General features: G+C 44.5%; 3 protein-coding genes and 1 non-coding gene across 6 annotated transcripts; all 4 read right to left on the bottom strand.

The window, feature by feature from the left end:
• Positions 1-33: 33 nt before the first annotated feature.
• tia1 (TIA1 cytotoxic granule-associated RNA binding protein) lies at positions 34-9,760 on the bottom strand. 3 transcript variants are annotated; one of them, XM_047017915.1, is made up of 12 exons: positions 9,510-9,760; positions 8,200-8,296; positions 7,958-8,056; positions 6,572-6,626; positions 6,364-6,451; positions 6,039-6,114; positions 5,185-5,293; positions 4,803-4,901; positions 4,538-4,622; positions 4,294-4,432; positions 4,030-4,181; positions 34-1,628 (listed from the first exon to the last, which is right to left on the bottom strand). In XM_047017915.1, exons 1-12 carry the CDS (start codon positions 9,536-9,538, stop codon positions 1,490-1,492), a joined length of 1,167 nt encoding a protein of 388 aa, XP_046873871.1. In that variant the 5' UTR covers positions 9,539-9,760; the 3' UTR covers positions 34-1,489. The 3 variants fall into 3 exon arrangements, with proteins under 3 accessions (XP_046873871.1, XP_046873872.1, XP_046873873.1); XM_047017916.1 differs by having other exon boundaries at positions 4,803-4,898; positions 9,510-9,753; XM_047017917.1 differs by lacking the exons at positions 34-1,628; positions 4,030-4,181; positions 4,294-4,432 and having other exon boundaries at positions 4,534-4,622; positions 4,803-4,898; positions 9,510-9,753.
• Positions 9,761-10,328: 568 nt separating this feature from the next.
• On the bottom strand, positions 10,329-10,399 carry trnag-ccc. The gene has a single exon. It is a non-coding gene; the product is annotated as a tRNA-Gly (tRNA).
• Positions 10,400-10,510: 111 nt separating this feature from the next.
• Positions 10,511-13,752, bottom strand: dtwd2 (DTW domain containing 2). Its single transcript, XM_047017951.1, has 6 exons — positions 13,542-13,752; positions 13,073-13,163; positions 12,881-12,975; positions 12,511-12,718; positions 11,251-11,379; positions 10,511-10,943 (listed from the first exon to the last, which is right to left on the bottom strand). The coding sequence occupies exons 1-6, from the start codon at positions 13,718-13,720 to the stop codon at positions 10,764-10,766; spliced, it is 882 nt and encodes a 293-aa protein (XP_046873907.1). The 5' UTR covers positions 13,721-13,752; the 3' UTR covers positions 10,511-10,763.
• A 916-nt stretch (positions 13,753-14,668) lies between these two features.
• si:ch1073-398f15.1 (cardiomyopathy-associated protein 5) lies at positions 14,669-18,466 on the bottom strand. Its single transcript, XM_047017996.1, has 2 exons — positions 18,009-18,466; positions 14,669-17,457 (listed from the first exon to the last, which is right to left on the bottom strand). The coding sequence occupies exons 1-2, from the start codon at positions 18,137-18,139 to the stop codon at positions 14,901-14,903; spliced, it is 2,688 nt and encodes an 895-aa protein (XP_046873952.1). The 5' UTR covers positions 18,140-18,466; the 3' UTR covers positions 14,669-14,900.
• Between the last annotated feature and the right edge of the window lie 3,808 nt (positions 18,467-22,274).

The following is a 22,274-nucleotide window of genomic DNA, read 5'->3' as shown; positions in this document are numbered from 1 at the left end:
AGAAATACCAATGTTGCAAACAAACAGGAGCAGTTTCCAAAACAGTTAGCATCAGCATTTTAATGGGACAAAGCAAGAACACGTTATAGTAGCATCAACATAATATCTCCCTCCCAAAACACCTTCTCAAAACATCAGGTCTGAAAATATCCTTAGGCACGGCCTACTCTTTATGATAATTGGTTGATTAAAATGAAATTAACTCAAAATAAGGCAACACAATGGGTGTCATCTAATTCCATGGGGGCCACAGTGCAAAATTCTGATTCATTCAGGTTTTTTTGTCTGATACTATTTACTACTTCATAAAAAAAACACAAAAGTTTATATTTAAGTTTTATACACAGAATAACTTTAATTCTACATTACTTTTCAGTCTAGATCACTTTGCACTGCATAGCAATGCTGTTGGTCCCCCCCCCCCACCCCCCCATCCCCTGGAAGAATCAAATGTTGCACTGTCCCTACATAACCATGGATCAGCATTAAACAGTGCTGCTAAAGCCAAAGTCTACTTTGAATGATCCCTGTTCCCTAACCCTCCCATCAAAAAAGCAAGCAAGCTTTCATAACTACGATTTTTTTCCTCTTTATACAGCGTCAGAACAATTGAACAGACTTTGTTTGGTTATTTACATACAAAACAGTTTACATAAGCCCTCCAAAAGAAATTTCCAAAGAAAAAGTGGAATGCAAAACAATTCAAAATACCTAGATTTTGTGTAACATCAAATTTTGTGAAAAGGTAACCATGAGTAATAGTATTGTGCAATATTTGTCTGCCTTTAAAAGAAAAGAAAAAACAGTGGCAGTAATCCCTGCAATTGGTTTAGTTGAGATATTGAAAATCTAATTTAAAAAAATACAACAGTTGACATCCATTTTATTCATTTTTTTTATAAACAAATAAAAAAAACAAAAAAGTCCTTACATTTCACATGATTCCATGGTGTCATTGCTTAAACATTTATTTAAAATGACAGTCCCAAAACAAAAGGCAAAGCTCGTTTCTTACGATATCAGCAGTTTGAAATCGCTCTAAACAAACCAACAAAAAAAGCTAATCCAAACGAAGTTGCTGTTTTTTTTTTTTTTTTTAATCATGTGTTTTATTCATTTATAGTATTGTTAATTAAAAATGGCATAGTCCTTTCTGATTCATGAGTCAGTCAATCTGACACCAGGCCAAAGACCTAAAGGTTGTGTTCGTGTGTGTGTGTGTGTGTGTGCGTGTATACATATATACGTGTGTATCTTACCCCAGGGCAGAGTAAACTCTCCCACCAAGCAACCATGTCTCCTCCAATAACTCAAATCAGGTTTGGAAGGAGGAGGGGGGGGGGGGGGGGGGGGGAGCAGGGAGGTCAATCACACCCCACCTTCCCTGCCAGAGTTCTTAAATTGTGTTGTAAAATAGAGGGCACCCCCCCCATCCCTCCCCCCTCCAGCGTAGGATCCTTGTAGCCATGGTGAAGGTGAGGAAAGCGGATCAGTGGGTGTGGTATCCGGCCGTGCCCATGCCAGACTGGTTGGCCATCACCGTCCCGTTGACTCCCTGGCCGGCCTCCACCACGCCTCCGTTACTGACCGCACTCACGCCCGTCCAGCCTGCTCCGGTTTGTAGATGACTGCCAATAGCACACAGCACAGTTAAAGGACTGGGGGTGAGGTGTGTGTGTGTGTGTGTGTGTGTGGGGGGGGGGGGGGGAGTGAGGTGTGTGTGTGTGTGTGGGGGGGGTGAGGTGTGTGCGTGTGTGTGGGGGGGAGGGGGGGTGAGGTGTGTGTGTGTGAGGGGGGGTGAGGTGTGTGTGTGTGAGGGGGGGGGGTGAGGTGTGTGTGTGTGAGGGGGGATTAACCAGAGTCTCTTTCAGGGAAAAAAGTGAATAAAGAGACAGCCCAGTCAAGGTCAAAGGAAGGGAGGGTGAGGATGATGATGGGACGGGGGGAGGAAATCTCGGGCAGCTGCCAAGATTAAGGTCAATGAGAGGACAAACAGCACAGAAAACCAACGGGGAGGGGAACGTAAATGTCAGACACCATTGAGGGACATTGAAGGAAGTGGAAAAAGGGATGGATTAACACAGGAAGAGGAATGGATCGAGTTGTAGTGAAGCTGCTACAACAGAAAGGAGTCTGCTGCAAAGCAGTCTGCTGACACAACAGAGTACAGAAAAACATCTACACTGAAACTGACATACAGTGCCCTCCAAAAGTATTGGAACAGTGAGGCGAATTCCTTTATTTTTGCTGTAGACTGAAAACATTTGGGCTTGACATCAAATAATGAACGTGAGACCAGAGATCAACGTTTCAGCTTTTATTTCCAGGTATTTACATCAGGATCTGATGCACAACTAAGAAAATATCACATTTTGTTTGAATCCACCCATTTGTCATGTGAGCAAAAGTATTGGAACAGATATACTTAAAACATATTTAAGTGAATAAGACTTAATATTTAGTTGCAAATCCTTTGCTTTCAATAACTGCAGCAAGTCTGTGACCCATTGACGTCACCAAACTTTTGCATTCTTCCTTTTTGATGCTTTCCCAGGCTTTCACTGCAGCCTCTTTCAGTTGTTGTTTGTTTTGTGGGGTTCCTCCCTTCAGTCTCCTCTTAAGCAGGTAAAATGCATGCTCTATAGGGTTTAAGTCTGGAGATTGACTTGGCCAGTCTAATACCTTCCATTTCTTGCCCCTGATGAACTCCTTTGTTGTTTTGGCAGTGTGTTTTGGGTCGTTATCTTGCTGCATGATGAAGGCTCTGCCAATCAGTTTGGTTGCATCTTTCCTTAAATTGGCAGACAAAATGTTTCTGTAGACTTCCGAGGTCATTTTGCTGCTGCCATCATGTGTTACATCCTCAATGAAGATTAATGAGCCCGTCCCAGAAGAAGCCATGCAAGCCCAAGCCATGACATTACCTCCACCGTGTTTCACAGATGAGCTTGTGTGTTTGGGATCATGAGCAGTTCCTTTCTTTCTCCAAACTTTAGCCTTTCCATCACTTTGGTAAAAGTTAATCTTTGTCTCATCAGTCCATAAAACTTTGTCCCAGAATTTTTGAGGTTCATCTCTGTACTTTTTGGCAATTTCCAGCCTGGCCTTCCTATTCTTCTTGCTAATGAGTGGTTTGCATCTTCTGGTGTAGCCCTTGTACTTTTGTTCATGAAGTCTTCTGCGAACAGTAGATAGTGATACCTTCACTCCTGCCATCTGGAGGTTGTTGCTGATCTCACTCAACAGTTGTTTTAGGGTCTTTCTTTACAGCTCTCACAATGTTTCTGTCATCAACTGCTGATGTTTTCCTTGGTCTACCTGTTCGACGTCTGTTACTTAGTACACCAGTAGTTTTCTTCTTCTTCAGGACATTCCAAATGGTTGTACTGGCTATGGCCAATGTTTCTGCAATGGCTCTGATTGATTTTCCATCTTCTCTAAGACTCACAATTGCTTGTTTTTCACCCAAAGACAGCGCTCTGGTTTTCATGTTGTTTTCACCTCTGAATACAGTCTGCATAGACAAAACCTATCTTACCCAATCTGAACCTGAGTGTAGACATTCAGTGGTATTTATTGATTGAATAATGTATGTAATAGGACACACCTGGGCAACAAAACACACGTGTCAGTCACATGTTCCAATACTTTTGCTCACGTGACAAATGGGTGGGTTCGAACAAAAAGGTGATATTTTCTAATTTGTGCATCAGATCCTGATGTAAATACCTGGAAATAAAAGCTGAAACGTTGATCTCTGGTTTCACATTCATCGTTTGATGTCAAGCCCAAATGTTTTCAGTCTACAGCAAAAATAAAGGAATTGGCCTCACTGTTCCAATACTTTTGGAGGGCACTGTATCAACCGATTAAATTGATTCCGCACAACATCACACGGGGGGATTCGAACCTGATACCTCTTGATATTCAATCATAGTCAAATCATCTCTGCTACTGAGCTATCCCATCCCGTAACCATAGAACAAACGGGCAAAGGAGAGATCTGGGGAGATCCAGTGGGGTACTGACCTGAAGCCCTGCTGGTTCCAGGCCTGCCCGTAGACACCATAGGTGGGCACCTGCCATCCGTTGGGTACGTACTGGCCAATCTGCTGGGCATTGCCGTACCACTGGCCCCACTGGCCGTACGGCTGGGTGGCAAAGCCCACTTTGTTCTGTTGCTTAAGAGGACCGAAAAACACACCCTGTTAGCGATGGGCTAGTTAGCGAGATCAGGGGGGGGTAACGTTGGGTTGGCGAGGGGGGAGGGGGGGGGGCCCGAGACGCACATACCTGGGGAACCTGCACCTGCTGTAAGGGGCTGACCATGTCAGTTGTCTCCTTGCCCCAGTAACACTTGACCACGTGGCCCTCGATGGACGTGCCGTTGACGGACACGATGGCGTGGGCCGCTCCCTCGTGGGAATTGAACCTGCGCGGGGAGAGGGAGAGCGCGTCGCGTTTAGCTCGGAGGCAGTGGGGGGGGGTTTTGGCGCTCAACCCACACAGACGTGTGTCGGGTCCCCCGAGGGCTCACCTCACAAAAGAGTAGCCTTTGTCCGGGAAAACTCGGATCTCCATGATTTGGCCGAAGGGGGTGAAGGTCTGTCTCATCAGTTGCTCTGGGAGACAACAAGAACATCACGTCATGAGTATTTTCCAGAGGCGGCGGTTAACCTAAGAGGAAAATACCAGCTTGGAGGGCGAATATGTGAAGAAGTTAAACCATGAACACCTTGCAACAGTGTTTTGGATTCACTTCATGGGGGGTATTGAGCGTGTCTGGCAGGCAGCTCTCTGACCTGTGAGTCCCGTTGTGACTCCTCCACAGTAGACAGTGCAGTTGCTAGGGCTGGACTGGTTTACCACCTCCTCGAACGACAGATGCTTGGTATTGGCTGCTTTACAGTTCAAAAAAACACACACACGCATGCTAAAACAGTTGAGGAACAGTTGAAACCATTCACACTATGAAATCGGTATCAATAGTCCAATCAGGCAAAGGACAACCATCAACAGAATTGATTTTTGGATACTTTTCCTCAAATTAATCATGTGTTTATCAAGTCTGGATTATTTCCTTAGTCAAGTCTGTCTACATTCCATAAATACTTTTTTCTTCTTTTAATCTAAAAGATGCACATCAGGCACATCAAACACAGACTCTAGGATCCTCCAACTCACTCTCATAGGTGGCTTTGGGAGCAGGGGGCTTCCTGGTCGCCCAGTTCGTCCTGATCTGTCTTCCACCTAACCACTGGCCTCCCATCTGTTGGATGGCGTTCTCTGCGTCCTGGACAGACGGTACCAAAACACAAACACACTGCACTTAGCAAAGCCCGCCACGCATCACTCGCACGTCTCCCGTCGCCACAAAGTTCCTGTTGTGTACAAATATTTATAGATTTGAAAGACAGCCACAAAAAAACAAAAAGAAGCAGCATAACTACGACGTGGATTTCGGTTTTGGATCTTGTTTTTTCCTTTGCTACATCGAAACTTGAATCCATCACCACAAGAGACTTGGTAAGAAATGTGATATGCAGCGTGGACATTTCAAGACTACCAGGAAAGACTGACGGAAAATATTTTCTTCAAGTTCAAGTCTTTTATTTGTCAGGTACACAGAACAACACAAGGTTAGACTGGGCACTGAAATTCTTAAGACAAGACAACGCAAGCACCTGGCATAACATAACATATAAGTACCCGGAACAAATTTATATCTATGCTGAGCTTAAATAAGTGAAACTTCCTAAATATACAGATAGCAATAAATAAACGACTATACTAACCCTAACACTAAAACTTCCTAAATTACAGATAACAATAAATAGTACGCTATACTAACCCTAATGCACAAAAAAACCTGTTTTAACCCTATAACCTATTCTAACCTAAGTGGAGTACAGTGCAATAGTGCAAATTTGCAGATCAGTGACTATGTCAATGACCAAACAGGAGCCTGGTGGCGAGGTTCAGGGAGACGTGCAGGCGATTTCTTCCAGCACAGCAGCTGGCTAAGGGGGTACACTTACCCATTTGTTGAAGAAGGAGACAAAGCCATAGCCTTTGGACTTTCCAGTGGCCATGTCTTTCACTACGCGGGCATCACTGTTAAGAGAAGACAGACGACAGACTGTTTGCAGAGGACAGACTGAACAACAGAGGCCTTTTGGCTACGGACCAGAATCTCCATCTTATAAACAAAGAGGCCAAGACCTTATTGATTTATCCCCGATGTGTGTAAAGAGAATGATTAGGCGTGTTTTCAGTTGAAATACGACACTTCAGGAGAGTGCTGAAGTAACGCGGGGCGGGGGGGGGGGGGGGGGAGGAGCAGCGACCGTAGAGAGAACTTACGATATCCTGCCAAAGGGGGCGAAGGCAGCCTTGATGTCGTCGGTCGTAATTTCAGGACTGAGGTCGCCGACAAAGACGTGGAAATGATCTAGAGAGGGAGAGAGCGGTGGGATTTTGAGCTTGCGGGCCGAGCTCCCCATCAAGCGTTGCGAACGAGTGTTCTTATCTCGATCGTGTCTAGGTGACAGAAAACACGAGGGATACTCACTGCTTGTGTCCTTCTTCTGGCTGCTTGGGGTTGTTGCCCAATTGACCTTGACCTCCTGCCAGAGAGAGAGAGAGAAAAGAAGAGAAATAGAGAGAGGGGGGAGAGAGAGAGAGAGAGAGAGAGAGAGAGAGAGAGAGAGAGAGAGAGAGAGAGAGAGAGGGAAGATGAAGTGAAAGGTAACGCCAGGAGCTGGACAGCACACGAATGTCTGCTTGTGCCGATTAGAGGTCTTGTCACACACCAGTGAAGAAGAGAACAGAGGGAATTCCTGTTCACTCATAACTAAGCACAATTCAGTCTCCGGCTAGTCAAAACTTTGGAGCAAAACTCTAGGATGTAAAAAGGTCCAAGTAACAAGGGACTTACAAACAAGTGAATTTTACGAACTTGTAATACTCCTCAAATGGTCCTTCATTACCTGTTGAGGATAAAATATTTTCAACTGAATGTGTCTTTATTGAAAATCTCTCTTATTTGGATTCTTTATGCAAAGGAATTTGCAAAAGAACACAAGACAGGTATAAGGGAGGGGGTAAAAGAGCATTATTTGGAACAGGGGAAAGGATGCCACTTCTAAACACACACACACACACAACAGTGCCAAATCTACAGAGATGCCATAGGTACCTATATGGCTGCGCCTTCTGTTCTGAAAATGACGTTCTGCCTATGGAGACACGTGACAAGCTTTCACTTTGTAAGATAAGAGGAAAAATGTAATACCACTCATCAATGTGGCTGTGGGGTTGATTTCATAACTCATCCAATATATATATATTATACTGGTGAGCGTTCACATGTATGATCACGCAAGAAGGGAAACCATTAGTCGAGTTTACAGAGGAATGGAGTTTCTTTCAAATGAATGTACTAAACAATGCAATGAACTATAAACCGAAAGGATCTAGTATCAGTGACTAAATATAAAGTCTCCTCTGACGTGAAATCATAGCTTGTCATTAGAGTTCAAATGACCGATTTCTGCTAAAATCTCCCGCCAACCGATAAGAAACCGATAGTGTACCCCAGACAACACCTAGGGGAAACTCCATCATACTTACTTGATTTACGAGACAAGACTGTGTACAATATGCTGATTCAACCTTCATTCGGATTGAATGCATGGCCAAAAAACAACCAATTGCCTCAACCGTTTCGAAGCACCCGGCTCAAAAACAAGTCTACTACTGTGCGGTGGCACTGAATGGGTGCTGAACATCTGCCGCAGTCCATACTCCCATCCAAACTGTTCAGTGTCTTGTGGTGTGGGGGGGTCAGAGGTTGATTTCAACAGGTCGCAAGAAGTTGCCTCTTCTTTTAATTAGATTCTTACCCCCCCCCCCCCCCAGCCCCCGACCAACTCACCCAGTAGATACGATAGCTTACCTTACCCATTATTTTACGACCGTTCATTGCTGCGAGTGAGGCGGCAGCGTGTCTATGCTCGTAGAACTCCACAAAGCAGTATGGGTCATTACCTGCCGTCTGGAAGGGGGAAAAGACAAGAGATTTCACCACGGTGGACAGAGCAAACAGGGAATGTCGGTGGGCTTCCCCCCCCCCCACACACACACACAAAAAAGGTTAGAACAGTTAAATCCACAGGTAGAAAGGACTTGTGAACTCACGTCTACTATCATTTTACAGCTCTTGCAGGGTCCGATCTGGCCGAACAGCTGCATGATAAGGGCTTCTGTCACATCCCGGGACAGGTTCCCCACATACCTGCGCGCACACACACACACAAACAAACAGATTAGAGCTGGTTGGCAAGATGTGACGCTCAGTAAATTACAGTTCACTTCAAGAACAACTAAATAAAGGACTAGCCCGGTGTAGGCGTTTAGGTGCTCATCACGTTACTCATCTCATCATCGAACTCGAATAACCTGATTGCCCACATCGACATGGCACGTCAGTGCACCTCATGTAGTTATAGCTGTTATGAACGTAGCAGGAGATACATTGTCTCACATGCCAGTCAACAATGTCATTGACACCTAGCTGCATGCACCTTTTCGCGTACGGCAGACCAGATGTGGCCATGAAACCACGTTAATGTAGCCTAGTTTAGATTAATGCATGATGACTTGAACTAGTTAGATGCATCGATATACGGCTGAACAGACACTAAGATTCGTAAACAGCTGAGAAAAGAAAACTACTTCGAGCAAGGAGAGCATTGCAGTTCATGATAGCGAACCTGCGCGCTGTTACTCTGGCGGAGACAAAACGCTGGCTAGCAGTTTAGCAATAATAGCAACAACATTCTTCCTATAATTGTATATGAAACATGCTTGTCCAAAGGGCACCCTCTATAAATAAAACGTTTTAGACAAAATTCTAAACAACAAAATCTCAAACTACTATATCTTGAGTATTCTAGAAGTGGTGGAAATTAGCTACAGCAAACACTAGTCTTTGTCTCAATCAAGAACGGACACGTCTGACATGTTTCATGATGCCGCTGTATAGCATGCTCGCTAGCTAGCCAACAATCTAGCGAGCTAGCTCAATGTTGACAAGTGACACGAGGGAGCTGGCTAGCAGCTACAGTAATACATATGTGTAAAAATGCATTCCTTAACCAACGTTTAATGGGCAAGAAACACACGCCAGTACCAACATTATGCAACACCGTAAGAGTTCTTTTGACTGCAACAGTGGATAATGTTGCGTGGCCATTCCAACACACGGGCTAACGAGAGGTTTCGTATGTTAGCTGACATTTGCTTCATTACTGTAACCTGTTAAACACTCAATCTAATCTTAGTTACGTTCTGTCAACAAAACACACACACGGAGACCTTTAAGATCTACACAAACGGCTAAACAATCGCCCTCAGAGACAGAATAAAACGAAATAGCCAGTAGAGCTCGCTAAGCCTAGTTGGCAATTAGCTAGCTAGCTGCTAATGTTACTGCTGTTCATACATACAGGGTCTTGGGTTGTTCGTCGTCCATCATATTTTCCGACCAAACGAGAGACCGAACCCTGAGACAAAAATCTACGAGTATGGTATTCTATGATGGCCTTGGATTTTCACTCTGGTCCCCTGCGTTTCTTATATTCTTTGAACACTATCCAACGTTATTTTATTGCGCAGTATTTTGCTCCGCCACCCAAGCTTACTCCGATTGTGAACAATAGGAAGGCGACATAAGATGGCGGAGAAACCGGAGCGGATACACGGCTTCGCATGCGCAGTTTAGGAACCTTGAGGTCTATTCGTTTTGTCTAATCAGTGCCGGGCCAAAAAGGCACACTCGATTTCATAATTAACTAATAACTCAATTTCGAAAACTTTTCAGACGTTTTAGATTATAAAAATGTGATCACGAAGATGGTTAGCTAGGTAAAATATTATGTCAGGAATCAGGATTAAGTGATGAATTATCAGTAGTTATTTAAACCCACCTGTACATTATCACTTTGTTTTAGGCCGCATGAGCCCATTGATGGAACCCTGGCATCACAGATTCGTTCGATTTCCCAGGCGACATTGATAATGTAGAAACACTTTCTTTACAACAGCCGCAAAAGAAGGGAACATTTCAGAGCAGGCTGACCAAAACGATTGCATGCATCTACTAATTTAAATTAGGCCTTATCAAATAGAAAGAACGAGTTTTGCATAAGATAGCGAAACTAAATATGATCATACTTGCACGATGGTTTCAACGGTTTGCGTGTATGCCCGTCTACTTATCTGTATCAAAGCCCTCTCAGAACTTGGATCAAATGACCAAAAACTCGTGCGCCGCCCGGGAATCGAACCCGGGTCGCAAGAATGGGAATCTTGCATGATACCACTACACCAGCGGCGCTCTGACGAAGCAGGAGATCTCAGTCTATAAATATATCTTATACGTAAAAAATAGAATGTGTAATAGTTGTAACACTCATGAAGTTTGTTTAATTGAATGCTAAACGGATGATTTTATTAATAATTTATTATTTAATTCATACAAACAAACCAAGTTCAATCAATCTAACCATTGATGCTCATTGTTTTGGTCAGGGCAGCAAACCGATCTTTAAACAATGCAGTGTATATGAAATCGGTTAAAGATAACACACAGATAATAAAAATGGTAAAGTGCCACTTTTGCTCATTATCTAAAACAAATATTCCAAATTCCGTTCAAGAAAGTCATTAGGTCCTTTGTTCCTGCTCTGGACATTTCCTCCTCATCTTGGACAGACCTTCTGGTCAGTGACAAGTTTCTCCATCCTCTTAATCTTCCGCTTGTTCTTGGGCATAGGCTTGTCATACATGCCATTTCTCAGAAGGTGTTCCTTACTGTGGTGCACTTGGGCTCCGTGCTGCAACTGGAAGGAGCAGAGAGCATTCAGCGGCTTCAGCAGAACCTTGACAGAGGAGAGGGAGACTTTTTAGAAAAATGGTTATACCTAAATCACTCAGCTAGCAGACAATCTGTACCACCCTCTCTTTGGACTAAAAAAACATAGTTCCCATTAGCTTTTTTTTTTTTTCAACAGGTTTTTTGTTGTTCATTTAATTGTGTCTGTTTTTATTATTGTATGTTATGTTTTATGATTGTACCTTTTACTTTTTACTGTAGTGCTTTAAGTGTAAGAAAGGCACATTACAAATAACAGGTATTGTTATCATTCTGTTCTGGAATTCCTTCACAAAGGTCAGTTAGTGATATACCTGCTGGATGTCCTTGTTCCTCTCCAAAATGGATAAGCTAACAGCAGCACATTCTAGGGTAGACAGGCAGATATTTGTTGGTTGTGTACGAATGACATACTGGCTGGAAAGAGCCTTACTGAGCTGCACCTGGGGAGAGAAAATCACTAAATAAATAGACAGCCTTTTTACGTATATTTTCTTCTTTTGTTTCTGTAGCACAGGTAAGTAGAAGTATAGAGAGATGCATTAGAACAGGGGTGTCAAACTCATTTCGCATCGTGGGCCACATACGGCCTAGGGAGATGTCAAGTGGGCCGGACCATTAAAATTATACCATACTCTGCTATAAATAACCAAAATATCATGTCTTTCTTCTGTGTTATCTAGTTTAATTGATATAAAGACCATATCGTATAAAGTCCGTCCAACCGCTTTAACAAGTATTGATCTCTTCGGTGGTGTAGTTGGTTAAAGCGTTGTACGGTTACATATTGTTAATGCGAATCTGGGATCCCAAGTTCGCGCCCCAGTCCAGTGAATCTCGTACGATATTCTTTAACTTTTACTGTGAGAAAATGACATAATTCTAAAGGCCTACGGATGTATCACAACATTTTAATGTGTGAGCACTAATATCAGATCAAAATGAACACATGTAGCCTTAATTAAATATTGAATAACGTAGGGTAGTCTACCGTCGGAGACAACCACTACGCCTCATTCAGCCAGTTTAAACGGCTGCTAGATGACGCTGTTCATTTTCAAAGCGCCGATAGTTCGGCTCTTTGGGCCGGCACAATCCGGAAGAAACCACCAAAGCTTCACAAGGCATCGTTCGCCCATCCCTAGTAGAGACCAAGGTATTAATTGATACCGTCTGCTGTTTTCAGTCTGTCTCAGTGATGCGGCTTGTCTTCTACTCTGATGGAAAGAGTGCGCCCCTTAGCGGATAATCCATGAATTACAGCGATTTAAAAATATTAATTCCATGTCTTTTATGCATTTTTTCCACTTTCAAATTATCCTGCGGGCCTGATCGAACCTCCTTGGGGGCCGGTTCCGGCCCGCGGGCCGTATGTTTGACACCCCTGCATTAGAAGCTTTCTTGGCATCTGAGCGGCAAATCTTTTCACGCCTCTCTTCACTTCACATCTGAAAAGCGTTTTTCTCTTCCGCTAATCCAGAACAAACATTTTCAATTATTCTAAATCCCACAACTGAAACTAGCGCAGACATTCAAGTCTTGAATAGGCACACGCCGGATTTGTCAAGGCATACCTGTCTAGGCAGGTGAAGCATCGTGTTTCTGAGAAACATGTCTTTGGCCTGGCTCCAGGTACCATCTATGATGATGACGTTGTGTCCTGGAGTCTCCAGGTCTTGGTGTTCCTGGTTCTGAACCAACTCCTCCAGATTCTGAGCATCTGGACCGGGGTACAGAATCAGAGTTCTGCTGTCCTTGCACACTGCTGCCAAATCTGGGTTTCTGAAGGGGAAAGTGTGTGTGTGTGTGTGTGTGTAAGTGGGAGGTCAGAATCAGAGTTTAGATGCGTAACACAATTTTAATGTGTATGAGGTGAGAGAATACTATCCAGTACAGTACAGGCCATACACGCTCTAAACAAGTGTTTAAAAAAATAATACGAACCTTTCTTCACTGAACCTCCTTCCGATCAAAACTTTACATTTCCCAGGAGGCAAACAGGCAGCAAGCAGGGGGACTGTACGAAGAACTCGACTTTCCTGAAAACACAGAAAAACCGTTAGAATTGTAGCTCCCATGTAAAGCGAGAATGGTCTACTTTAATAAAATGGCCATGAAGATAACATTTGATTTTACCTCGGCCGGGTGCTGCACAATGTACAGACATGTAGAGACCTCAAGGGGGTGTACTGGCAAGAACGGGCAAAGGCATACCTTCTGTGGACGACTGACAGGAGGGAAAAGGCGAATGAATGAATGAATGAAGCTTGATCACATCATCAGACAACGGAATCGGTAAATACACTTAATGTTTTAAACCACTGGCCTTCAAAGGTTAGGTAGCGCCAGTCGGCTGGCATGTTATTTCTAACTGTATTGGCGCATGCGCCGTTTGTGTTCTCTTCTCTATTTTTGTTCCTGCATGTCTCCGGTGCGGTAGCCCGGTTTGCTCCGTGTACAGTTAAGTACCAACTACACACGTACTCTCGGTTGGGAGTTATTCCTAACTACTGGCGTAGGTACAAAAAAAGACATTGCAAATTGTAGTGTTAGTTTTAAGCTATAGTACTCCTCCACAATGCAGGTAGGGTCACCAAAGCTTTACCAGCATCGTAGACATGTGGGGCGCCTTTCACAAACTTCTACCGGCAACGCAGCCAGATCCTGGAATCCGTCCACTTCTACATGTTGCGAGGACAGGGTATCACACAAATGAGCAGATTTATCGGAATCAGGAGGGTCATTTAATGAAATATCCGAAATACAATGGCATGTTGTTTCCATCTCTCACTGTAGTAGACTATTGCCATTCGTGTATTTGGGTGGGTTCAGAATTTGACTGTAACCAATATGGTGAATGTATATTGCCCCCTTTTGGTCTGGAGTTAAACGGTAAAGCAGTATTTTTAATCTTTTATCTGACAGCGAGATGGCACTGTAGTCAAACTAAAATTGTAATGGAAAGTCAGAAAAGCAGCTATACTTGTAATAGGCTTAGGGAAACCAACCATAAAATATACCAACACAATACATATTTTATTTCAGTCTAAGAGGAGATATTTAAAACCTTCTGTTGCTGCTTGGCAACGGGTTATTTTCACAACTTCTGTCCTTCAATGTCATGCACAGTGGGAGAGAAGTTGCAGTCTGCTGGTCAAGGTGGTTGTGTCAGGCTCAGAGCCAGAGAGGGTTATTTATAACTCTCTTTATGGAGTCAAGAGGAGGGGGGATCTTAAGATCCAACATAACTCTCTCTCTCTCCTCTTCTCCTCTCCCCTCCTTTCCTCTCCTCTTCTCCTATTTGATCTCTCTCCTCTCCTCCCTCTGTCTCTGAAGCCTATTCCCAGTTCTTCCTTTGTGCCTGTCCTTTATTTTAAAGACGAGCTCTCTGTCTCTCTCTCTCTCTCCAACCCACCCTCTCTCTCTCACTCTCACTCTCACTCACTCTCAGCAACCTTCAGCAACACGCTCAAGCGAATGTAAAGGCCGAGACCACCAGCCCAGCCTTCCTCTCCCAGGACTGTCGGTGTGAGTGCCTACTCTGCTTTTAACGATCCTCTCCATTTCCCCTACCAGCAGCCTTCCCTTCAGGACACATTCTTCCCTATTGCCTCTTCCCCTGACCATTGACACACACGGAGACGATAAACCTTCAGGTCTATGTCAAGTACCTTCTGCACAGAGAAGAATTGGAGACAAACACCCATCCAATGACATATGGTTAGAATGCTGTTGATTGTACTGATGGAAATTATATTTTTAATTGTAACATAAAAACACAGACAAATAGTTATCAAGATCAAATTTGTACATGTACCATATGCGTCGTATGAGTGAAGCAGTTTTGGCAGAGGACTTATTGTTAGCTTTTCTGTAAGAAACTTGATCAACAGAAAACCAAATTTAGATTGCGATTAATCTTATTTTCATTTGATTTTGTGCTTAATTTTCTCTCGGAAAATATTTAGAGGATGATACATCGTCCATGCTGTCTGTCTGGCTCAGCCTTAGAGGCCACAGATTGATTTCCTGAGTCTGTTTCAGCTGATTCAGTTACGCCAGCCCCTCCTTTCTCTGGGTCAACCTCTGTTTCAGCTGATTCGGCCGATTCGATCTCTGCTGTTTCTAATCTAGTATCTCCTTCAGCCGGTTCTCCGTCACAGTTCTCCTCTTTTCGTTCCTCAGCCTCGGCCACCTCAACCTTCTCCTCCTCAGGAGAAGAAGACACAGTCTCTGCTGTGTCTTGGTTCTCTGTTTCCTGGTTGCTTTCCTTATCTTTCACCGGCTCAGTCTCCGACGTCCGAGTCACCTGCCCTTGGTCTGTAGCGTCGTTATCTGCTATCGGGAGCAATGCATCTTGGGAAGGGGCAGGGGGCGATGATGACACGTCCACCTTTTCCGTCTCATCTCCATCCCCCTCTCCCTCGTCAGCGGTTTCTGCCGGCGAGGCTTTTTCTTTTTCCTCCTCCCTCTGCTCCTTCCCTTCAACCCCCTCTCCCTCCTCCGCAGTTTCTACGGGGGACAGAGGGGTTAGGTCCAGAGTAGCCTTAGGAGCTGTGGTCTTTCGTCTGGGAGGGGCTTCCAGCGTCAGGGGCTTCTGATTGGTTATGCCGCCGTCAATCTGAGAAGGTGGTTGTTGTTTTTGTGGAACTTCCTTTTTAGGGAGGTCTTTACCCTTCTGACCTGGAGCGATACACTTCTGTGAGATTGCCGGGATCTCAGGCTCCTCAGGAACGCTCGTCTTACCGACCCCTTGTGGGGAAGACTCTGAGCTTGGTTTGAGTGGCTCATCTGCCGGTTGTGTCTTACCTTCCTCCACAAGAGTTTCCCCTGACGCGCGGACCTGAGGCTGAGGCTCCTCCGGGGCCTTTGTGAGGCTTTTTTCTTCGGCTTTCACTTCCTCCTTGGTCAGTTCTGTGGCGTTTTCCTCCGGTAACAACGGGGGGAACGGTTCGGCGTCGCTAGGAGAGGAGCTGGCGCTCGTTCTGAAAAAATCTGTTATTTCCTCTTCTGCTTCTGGCATGTCTTCTTGTGTTTCTCCTTCGTGGGGTTGTGAGAGAAGCTTGTGTGCATTTTCAGACCACTTCTGAAGCCTTTCCTCTTTGATGCGACGTTCCTCGTCTGGTTCCATGTCCTCGACTGGTGTCTCGTCCTTCAGGACGAACTTCTCTAGGTAGCCCCTGGCCTCTCGGTCTGACTGTCGGCTGTGGAAGGACCTTTCAGAAGCCACGCTCTCTGCATCCTCTTCCTTCTCCCTACTCCCTACTGCCTCCTCATACAAGTCTGTGTACAGGAAGGCCATAGCCTTGGGCTCATCCAGAAGAGCGGGATCGATGATTTTAGGGGGTCCCGGAGAGAGGAAGATGGGGGTGAGGACATCTTCCTGGCTACCAAACAGAGACGAACCGCTCTTTTTCAGAGGAGACTTGGAGAATGCACTTTTGTCACGGTTTCCATCCTCCTCTCCCTCCAGAAAGCTGCCGACGTCATCCGTGCCACCATAGAACACCTCATCCAGATGATCGCTGGCGATTTCCTCGCCAAAGATGGCCACTGCGCCACTCTGGTCTTGAGTATCACTGGTATCTCTGGGCTGGTCTTGCTCTTTACCTGCCTGGTTCTCTCCTCCGGACCCTTTTTCAGTCTCTTCCTGCCCTTCTAGGGTCACAGCAGCCGGGGCTCCCGGGGCAGCCTCTGCATCCATCAAGGTAAACGTTTCAAAGTAGTCTGTGTCGATATCGGCTCCTGTCCTTGGAGGTCTGGCCACTGGAGCCCCTGGTGGATCTGTCCCGTCCGGCCTAGCGACTTGTGAACCCCCAGGGACACCCAGGCTGTGGACCCCACCTGGCTCTGTTGGTGCCTGCCCAGGCACTGTCACGTCAATGCAAGGGTCAAACACTTCGTCGCCGTCTATGTCAGTGGGTTTAGCCACGGGGGTCTCCTCCAGGAATGACAGATTGTCCTCCATTGCTTTGCTTTCTTCCTCGTCGACCGAAGCCAGCTTTGGCGGGACCACGATGTTGAGGATTTCGGAGCCCTCGGAGACGAGCCGGAATAGGCGCTGCTCCTTCTCTTCTCGAGGGTCGACCGCTCCCTCCTCCTCCGCTTCTCCCTCGCCTTTCACGTTGGGCAAGGAGACCCCCACCAGCTCTGGCCTCGCGGCGACTCCCTCCGAGTCCTCAGCGTCAACCACGGGTGTCTCTCTGCCTGCCCTGCTTCTGCGTCCGGCGTCCCTCTCTCTGGTCCTCTTCCTCCTGATGATCTTTGCCTCGTCCATGATGAAGATGATCCTGCCTGCAACTCCGGACCCCGGTGTGGCGGACCTCTCCGTGGGGGAGGAACAGAACTCCAAGGAGCTGGCGCGACCGTCGGACACCCAAGGGGTGGAGGCGCGACTGGGGGTGGTCTCCCATTGGATGCCACTGTCTTCGCCCTGCACGGTTACCATGGAGAAAGAGGGGTCCATCATCAGACACTGAAGCTTAGGTCGGATGGTCGAATCATGGACGGCCTCTCGTAAACTGGGGAAGAGAAGAACGTTATATTTATACAAATACAACAACGATATTGAGGTAAAAGTGTTAGTAGGAAATATGAGCCAGGCCAATTTGACCGAGACAGCCCACCCCCTCCCATACACTCACACACACACACACACACACACACTCGCACACACACACACACACACACACACTCACACACACATCCCATTCTGCTCCTCTTTCCCTCTGTCCCTGTCTTTTACGGTTAATACATGTAGCAAGAGTGTTTGGAAACATACAAGGCATTTGCTCAGTGGATATCAATCACTTAATCAAACTGTCATTTCCAATGGAATGCCATGTCACACAGTATTGTAGAATTCATCACCCGCAATCTTCAGGGGTGAGATGATCAGAGGTTACAACTAAACTGAAACTGATATTATTAGGCATCTAGATACACAGGAACAAAATAACTTAATAACAATCAAAAGAACGAAATACAAGTGCAATACATTTTCTTTATTGACATGTAAGAATGAATAGAAAAATTGCATAGTTTATGTTAAAAGAATGATGTAGACATTTACCTGTTGCTTAGGTCCTCCACTTCATCACTGATTTCTGTGCCTTCTTCCTCTGATATTGCTTCACCCTGTAGCATTGTCACCTGAGGATCTGCATCTATCCTTACACATTCCTCTGACAAACTGGTATCCATTTTTGAAAGGTCTTCTCATCTAATTCCTTATGGCTTCTCACTCGAGCTCAGCACAGCAGCGTTGATAGTGCTCTAAAAGCAGCTTGCTCTGAGATTTCTTACTCAGCGTGATCTGGAAATAGAAAGCCAGGCATCCCGTGTTTCATCTGAGTCGTCCACAACATGGACATGGGAGTTTATTCCTCATCAGTTTACCCAGACACATCTATGCAGAATGTCGTGAAGTGCAATTAAATGCTATTGCTGGAATTCACTCATATCTTTTCTTGAAGGAGAAGATCATTGCAAGCCAGGTTGAATAGCCTCAACATGATGCAATAGTAGCACTATCTTTGTAAAAAAAAAAAAAAAAAAAACTTGTTTCTTGCCAGGTCTAAAATTAACTATTGTATCCAGTGGCACAAGAATGTTTCCAGTCTGTCACGAAAACCAAGGGTCAATTAAGGGGTGATTATTGATAGAGGGTCATGGATGCCAATCAAACTTGGCAGCACCATAGCCAGCAATAAAGAGATTATAGTGGTGAGAGGATCTGGTTAAGACAGTGTCTTCACACTCCTGCAAACACAACTTCTCTCTTGATTGCGCTCTCTTTCTCTGTTGCTCAACATGTACAACAACCATACATCAATCTATTAATATAGTTGATTTTAAAAAACTAAACAGAATCCTTTAGCTTGTGAAAGACTCCTTAGGATAGGGCGTCAGAGTGTCACCTGCCTGTATCCATCTTCTTCTTGTAACGTGACACAGACACTGGCCTGGGAATGCCGGAGTTCGAAGGGGTGGACCGGGTACTACTGCTACGCACGAAAAGGTATCACTCTCCGGTAATCATCTTTGAGTGAAATACATTTGCTGTAACAGATACAAAATCTGCTCACGTCATTTTGCCCAACCGCAAAGCTCGACCACATTCCGGAAAAATCTTAACCGCTCGAACAGGATAGAACGTTCACAGTCATCTTGGAGCCAGCAGTTCAGGCAACATGAAACTTTTTTGGATGGTTTCAATGACTGGGGGGCTGTATTAAATGACAGTGTGCCCGTGGTGTGGAATAAATTTGACAGGCTCTCACGTGGTGTTGATGTTGTGCAGGCTAAAAACAGGCATCCCTGTACCGGTGTGAATATATGAGATCGGGCCCGATGACTCGAGAGGAAGACTAGCTTCCCCTCCGAGACCTATTGCCATGCCAACACACTCACTCAACAAGTTGTAATGTCCTACCAGGAAAGAGCCAATTTAAAAAACATGAACCAGCACCAAAACAGGGCCCAAATGACTCATTCTAACAGTGCATCCATTGCTCTTTTCGTGAAAGTACATGGAAATGAAGGTGGAAGGAGAAAAACATTTGACGGGGGCTATGGCGATTTGACATTGTAATTATGTTGATGCTAATAATGTCCCTGACATCCAAACTCTTATGTGCTAAGCATTTGAATGTAAAGCCATTTTAGCTTGCTCCTTCATTCATTTAAGCTTGCTCCTTCATTAATTTCATGTGAGACCACACCAGTATATTGTACATTTTACGGTTGGTGTTGTGGACTCGAAGTTTCAAATAATGTGGTTCTTTGTCTTTGTATCTGGATTGTCCATTTCAATATGTTCTGATCCTGTCTGGCATGCTGCGAATACTGACACCATATGTCCACAAGGTGGCCGTCATCAATTGCAAAAGGAATCTTTGACATGAATAGGTCGGTTTTAATTGCAGTATAATATAATATATATTTATAAAATCCAAAATAATATTACTCTATTAGGGTTGAGCATCAGGGGATTTTTTTTAATATGTAAATATGTTTCTTCATAATACATTATTAATCATATATCTTTGTAAGCATGCTAAAGATGATGTATCTCTCGCGTCAGATTTTTAAGCATGACGTTGATACGGAGGGTGGCGTGATGACGTTGGCCAATTTACCGCTTCTGGTGAACAGAGAGGACCAACCGACTGCGAGGTAATGAATGGGATGAGAGCCATGGATGAGAGCTGATGCAAGGATACTGATCGGTGAAGAACGGAATCAGTCGTTCGATGGAGCAAAGAGGCAATGATTTGACGGATGCTTGCTTTCTGTACTGTATCAAAGAGTTGGCCATTTGTAATTTAACTCGGATTGTGCTTCTCTTTTCATGAAGCTTAGATTAGTCCTGTAAGAGACTGTGCTACTGATGGAGCCTTAAGTGGGAATGCACCAAGTCTTTCCGCGTAAACAGACTTAAACTGAAACCATGACGACAGAAATTTTGAATATTTCTAACCAGAAATCATGCGTTAGGTATTGCTTTAATTAGTTTGGTTATTTTCATAGGGTACAATACATGCACTGAAGACTACCCTCTGATATGTGGAATGTGTAGCTAGCCAGGGGAGGGGGATTTTGATGGCACTTACGACGCCAGGGAACTACAAGAAGCAACGAATACATTTTGGATTTATTAGCAGTAGAAATTTAGTTTGAAGTATGAAGTTGGAATGAATGTTCAGTTGTTGTTTTTTTAACCAAAGGAAAACTATGTTTGAGCTGCTGCCAACCTCCAGCGAGGTATCATCCTAAAGTGTAGGCTACGTTAAATACCAGAAGGCAACGGAGGATGAGCACCAAACTGCTATTGCTAGCTACTCCTTACCGAATGGATATTTAAGTTGATTTTGAAAATGGGATTGGACAGTGTGTTGTCAATATAAATAGCTGGCTACTTCCTGCATAGCTACTTTTTGCCATTTCAGTTGAAAAATAGCAAGTTCGCGGCTCGCGCCTCATTGACGCTTCATGAGAGAGCCTGTCAATCATGTATCTTCGTCTCGAGCTAGCAGCTTAGCAGAAATTCTCTTGCTTATTCCCATTGTCAATGGACATGATTGAGCAATGCATTTCATGATGATAGCTAGCTAGCTAACGTCAATGCTGATGTTTTATATCATCATGCATGCACTGACACGCTTGTTTGGATGAGCCAGAACCAACACCCCCATCATATTCAAAAACAGATCAGTAAGCCATGTCGGACTGAGGGGAACCGTACACCGTACTATTTGGAGTCCACTGTTTGTCAAGCCACAATCATTAAAGCTGCAAACAGCATCTCAGGAGAGGAAAATACTTGGTAACAACAGATTGTTCACGTCTCGGATTCCTCTACGACCACGGACGAAAAAACTCCGACCTCCGCACCAAGCAAAATGGGGTACGTATCGCGCAACACAGCTAACGTTAGCTGTTTTATGGCGTTTAACCCGTTTTAATCCCCGACAGTGGTGTCTGTTTGCAGATTTCGTAGAAGACTTGATTTGTTTCAAGTCATTTGGGTTTCGACACACACTGACCACATGTTTGTTAGAGTTGGTTCGCTACTAGTTAACTCCCCTCTAGCTATATTCTATAACTGGATCACCTACGGTCCTGTCTCATGCTGGTGTACTCGGTATTTCACGGGACATGCACTTTCCTTTACTGTGAGTCATGCTTTCATGGTGTTTTGATATTACTGTAAGAATTGTAGGTGCAAACTTTTATCGATGGCACTGCATCACTGATTACAGTGTAGTGGGTTACTATTTGGAGAAGACTTTCCACTTTCTATGTAGTCCGTAAATCTGTAATTTATTTGATGATGGAAAAGGAAGTGTTTATGATATTGCTTCAATCGGATTGTAATAAACTAAGGGGGTACCTGGTCATGGTACTATAGGAATGGGATCGTTTCTTAAGTCTTAGTTTCATTTTGAGGGATGGGTATGGGCTGGCATATGGAATGCTACGGCTGAAAGAAATGTCAAACACGAAAATGTGTTCCCAAAATGACACCTAATCTGGATCCTGTGACTGTTAGAGTTAGCAGTTACAGCGTTCGTGCAGAAGGTTATGTTTTGCATAACGGATTCATGTACACGAGCACTCAAGTCTGAAACTTGGCATATCTGAGTTAGCCATATGAAGCTTACACTGTGGCAAATACCTTAACAAAGCTTGTAGTGAAATGGTGGTTTGCCACAGCTCAAATCTGAAAAGGATTTGGTATTCGACTTCTAATGCGAAGTTCAAAGTAGTTTAGATGTGTTGGTTCCTGCTTCCTTTCTGTCTGCTTTTGTCAGGATACCAGCATTTGCTTGATACT

The sequence above is a fragment of the Hypomesus transpacificus genome, unplaced genomic scaffold (genome assembly GCF_021917145.1).
Source record: "Hypomesus transpacificus isolate Combined female unplaced genomic scaffold, fHypTra1 scaffold_84, whole genome shotgun sequence".
Taxonomy (NCBI): domain Eukaryota; kingdom Metazoa; phylum Chordata; class Actinopteri; order Osmeriformes; family Osmeridae; genus Hypomesus; species Hypomesus transpacificus.
The sequence above is the reverse complement of the archived record's forward strand: the minus strand, read 5'-3'. Positions and strand labels throughout refer to the sequence as shown.

What these genes read in the sequence shown, in the direction of transcription:
- tia1 (XM_047017915.1), bottom strand. Translation starts at nt 9,538, where the DNA reads ATGATGGACGACGAACAACCCAAGACCCT. An exon ending in GCTGTAAAATGATAGTAGAC is followed by an intron (nt 8,057 to 8,199) that starts GTGAGTTCACAA and finishes TCCCCCTTCCAG; the next exon opens with ACGGCAGGTAATGACCCATA. An exon ending in GCCCCCTTTGGCAGGATATC is followed by an intron (nt 6,115 to 6,363) that starts GTAAGTTCTCTC and finishes TTCTCTTAACAG; the next exon opens with TGATGCCCGCGTAGTGAAAG.
- dtwd2 (XM_047017951.1), bottom strand. Translation starts at nt 13,720, where the DNA reads ATGGAAACAACATGCCATTGTATTTCGGATATTTCATTAAATGACCCT. An exon ending in AGGAGGTTCAGTGAAGAAAG is followed by an intron (nt 12,719 to 12,880) that starts GTTCGTATTATT and finishes TTTCCCCTTCAG; the next exon opens with AAACCCAGATTTGGCAGCAG. An exon ending in GGAACAAGGACATCCAGCAG is followed by an intron (nt 10,944 to 11,250) that starts GTATATCACTAA and finishes TCCTCTGTCAAG; the next exon opens with GTTCTGCTGAAGCCGCTGAA.
- si:ch1073-398f15.1 (XM_047017996.1), bottom strand. Translation starts at nt 18,139, where the DNA reads ATGGATACCAGTTTGTCAGAGGAATGTGTAAGGATAGATGCAGATCCT. An exon ending in GTGGAGGACCTAAGCAACAG is followed by an intron (nt 17,458 to 18,008) that starts GTAAATGTCTAC and finishes TCTCTTCCCCAG; the next exon opens with TTTACGAGAGGCCGTCCATG.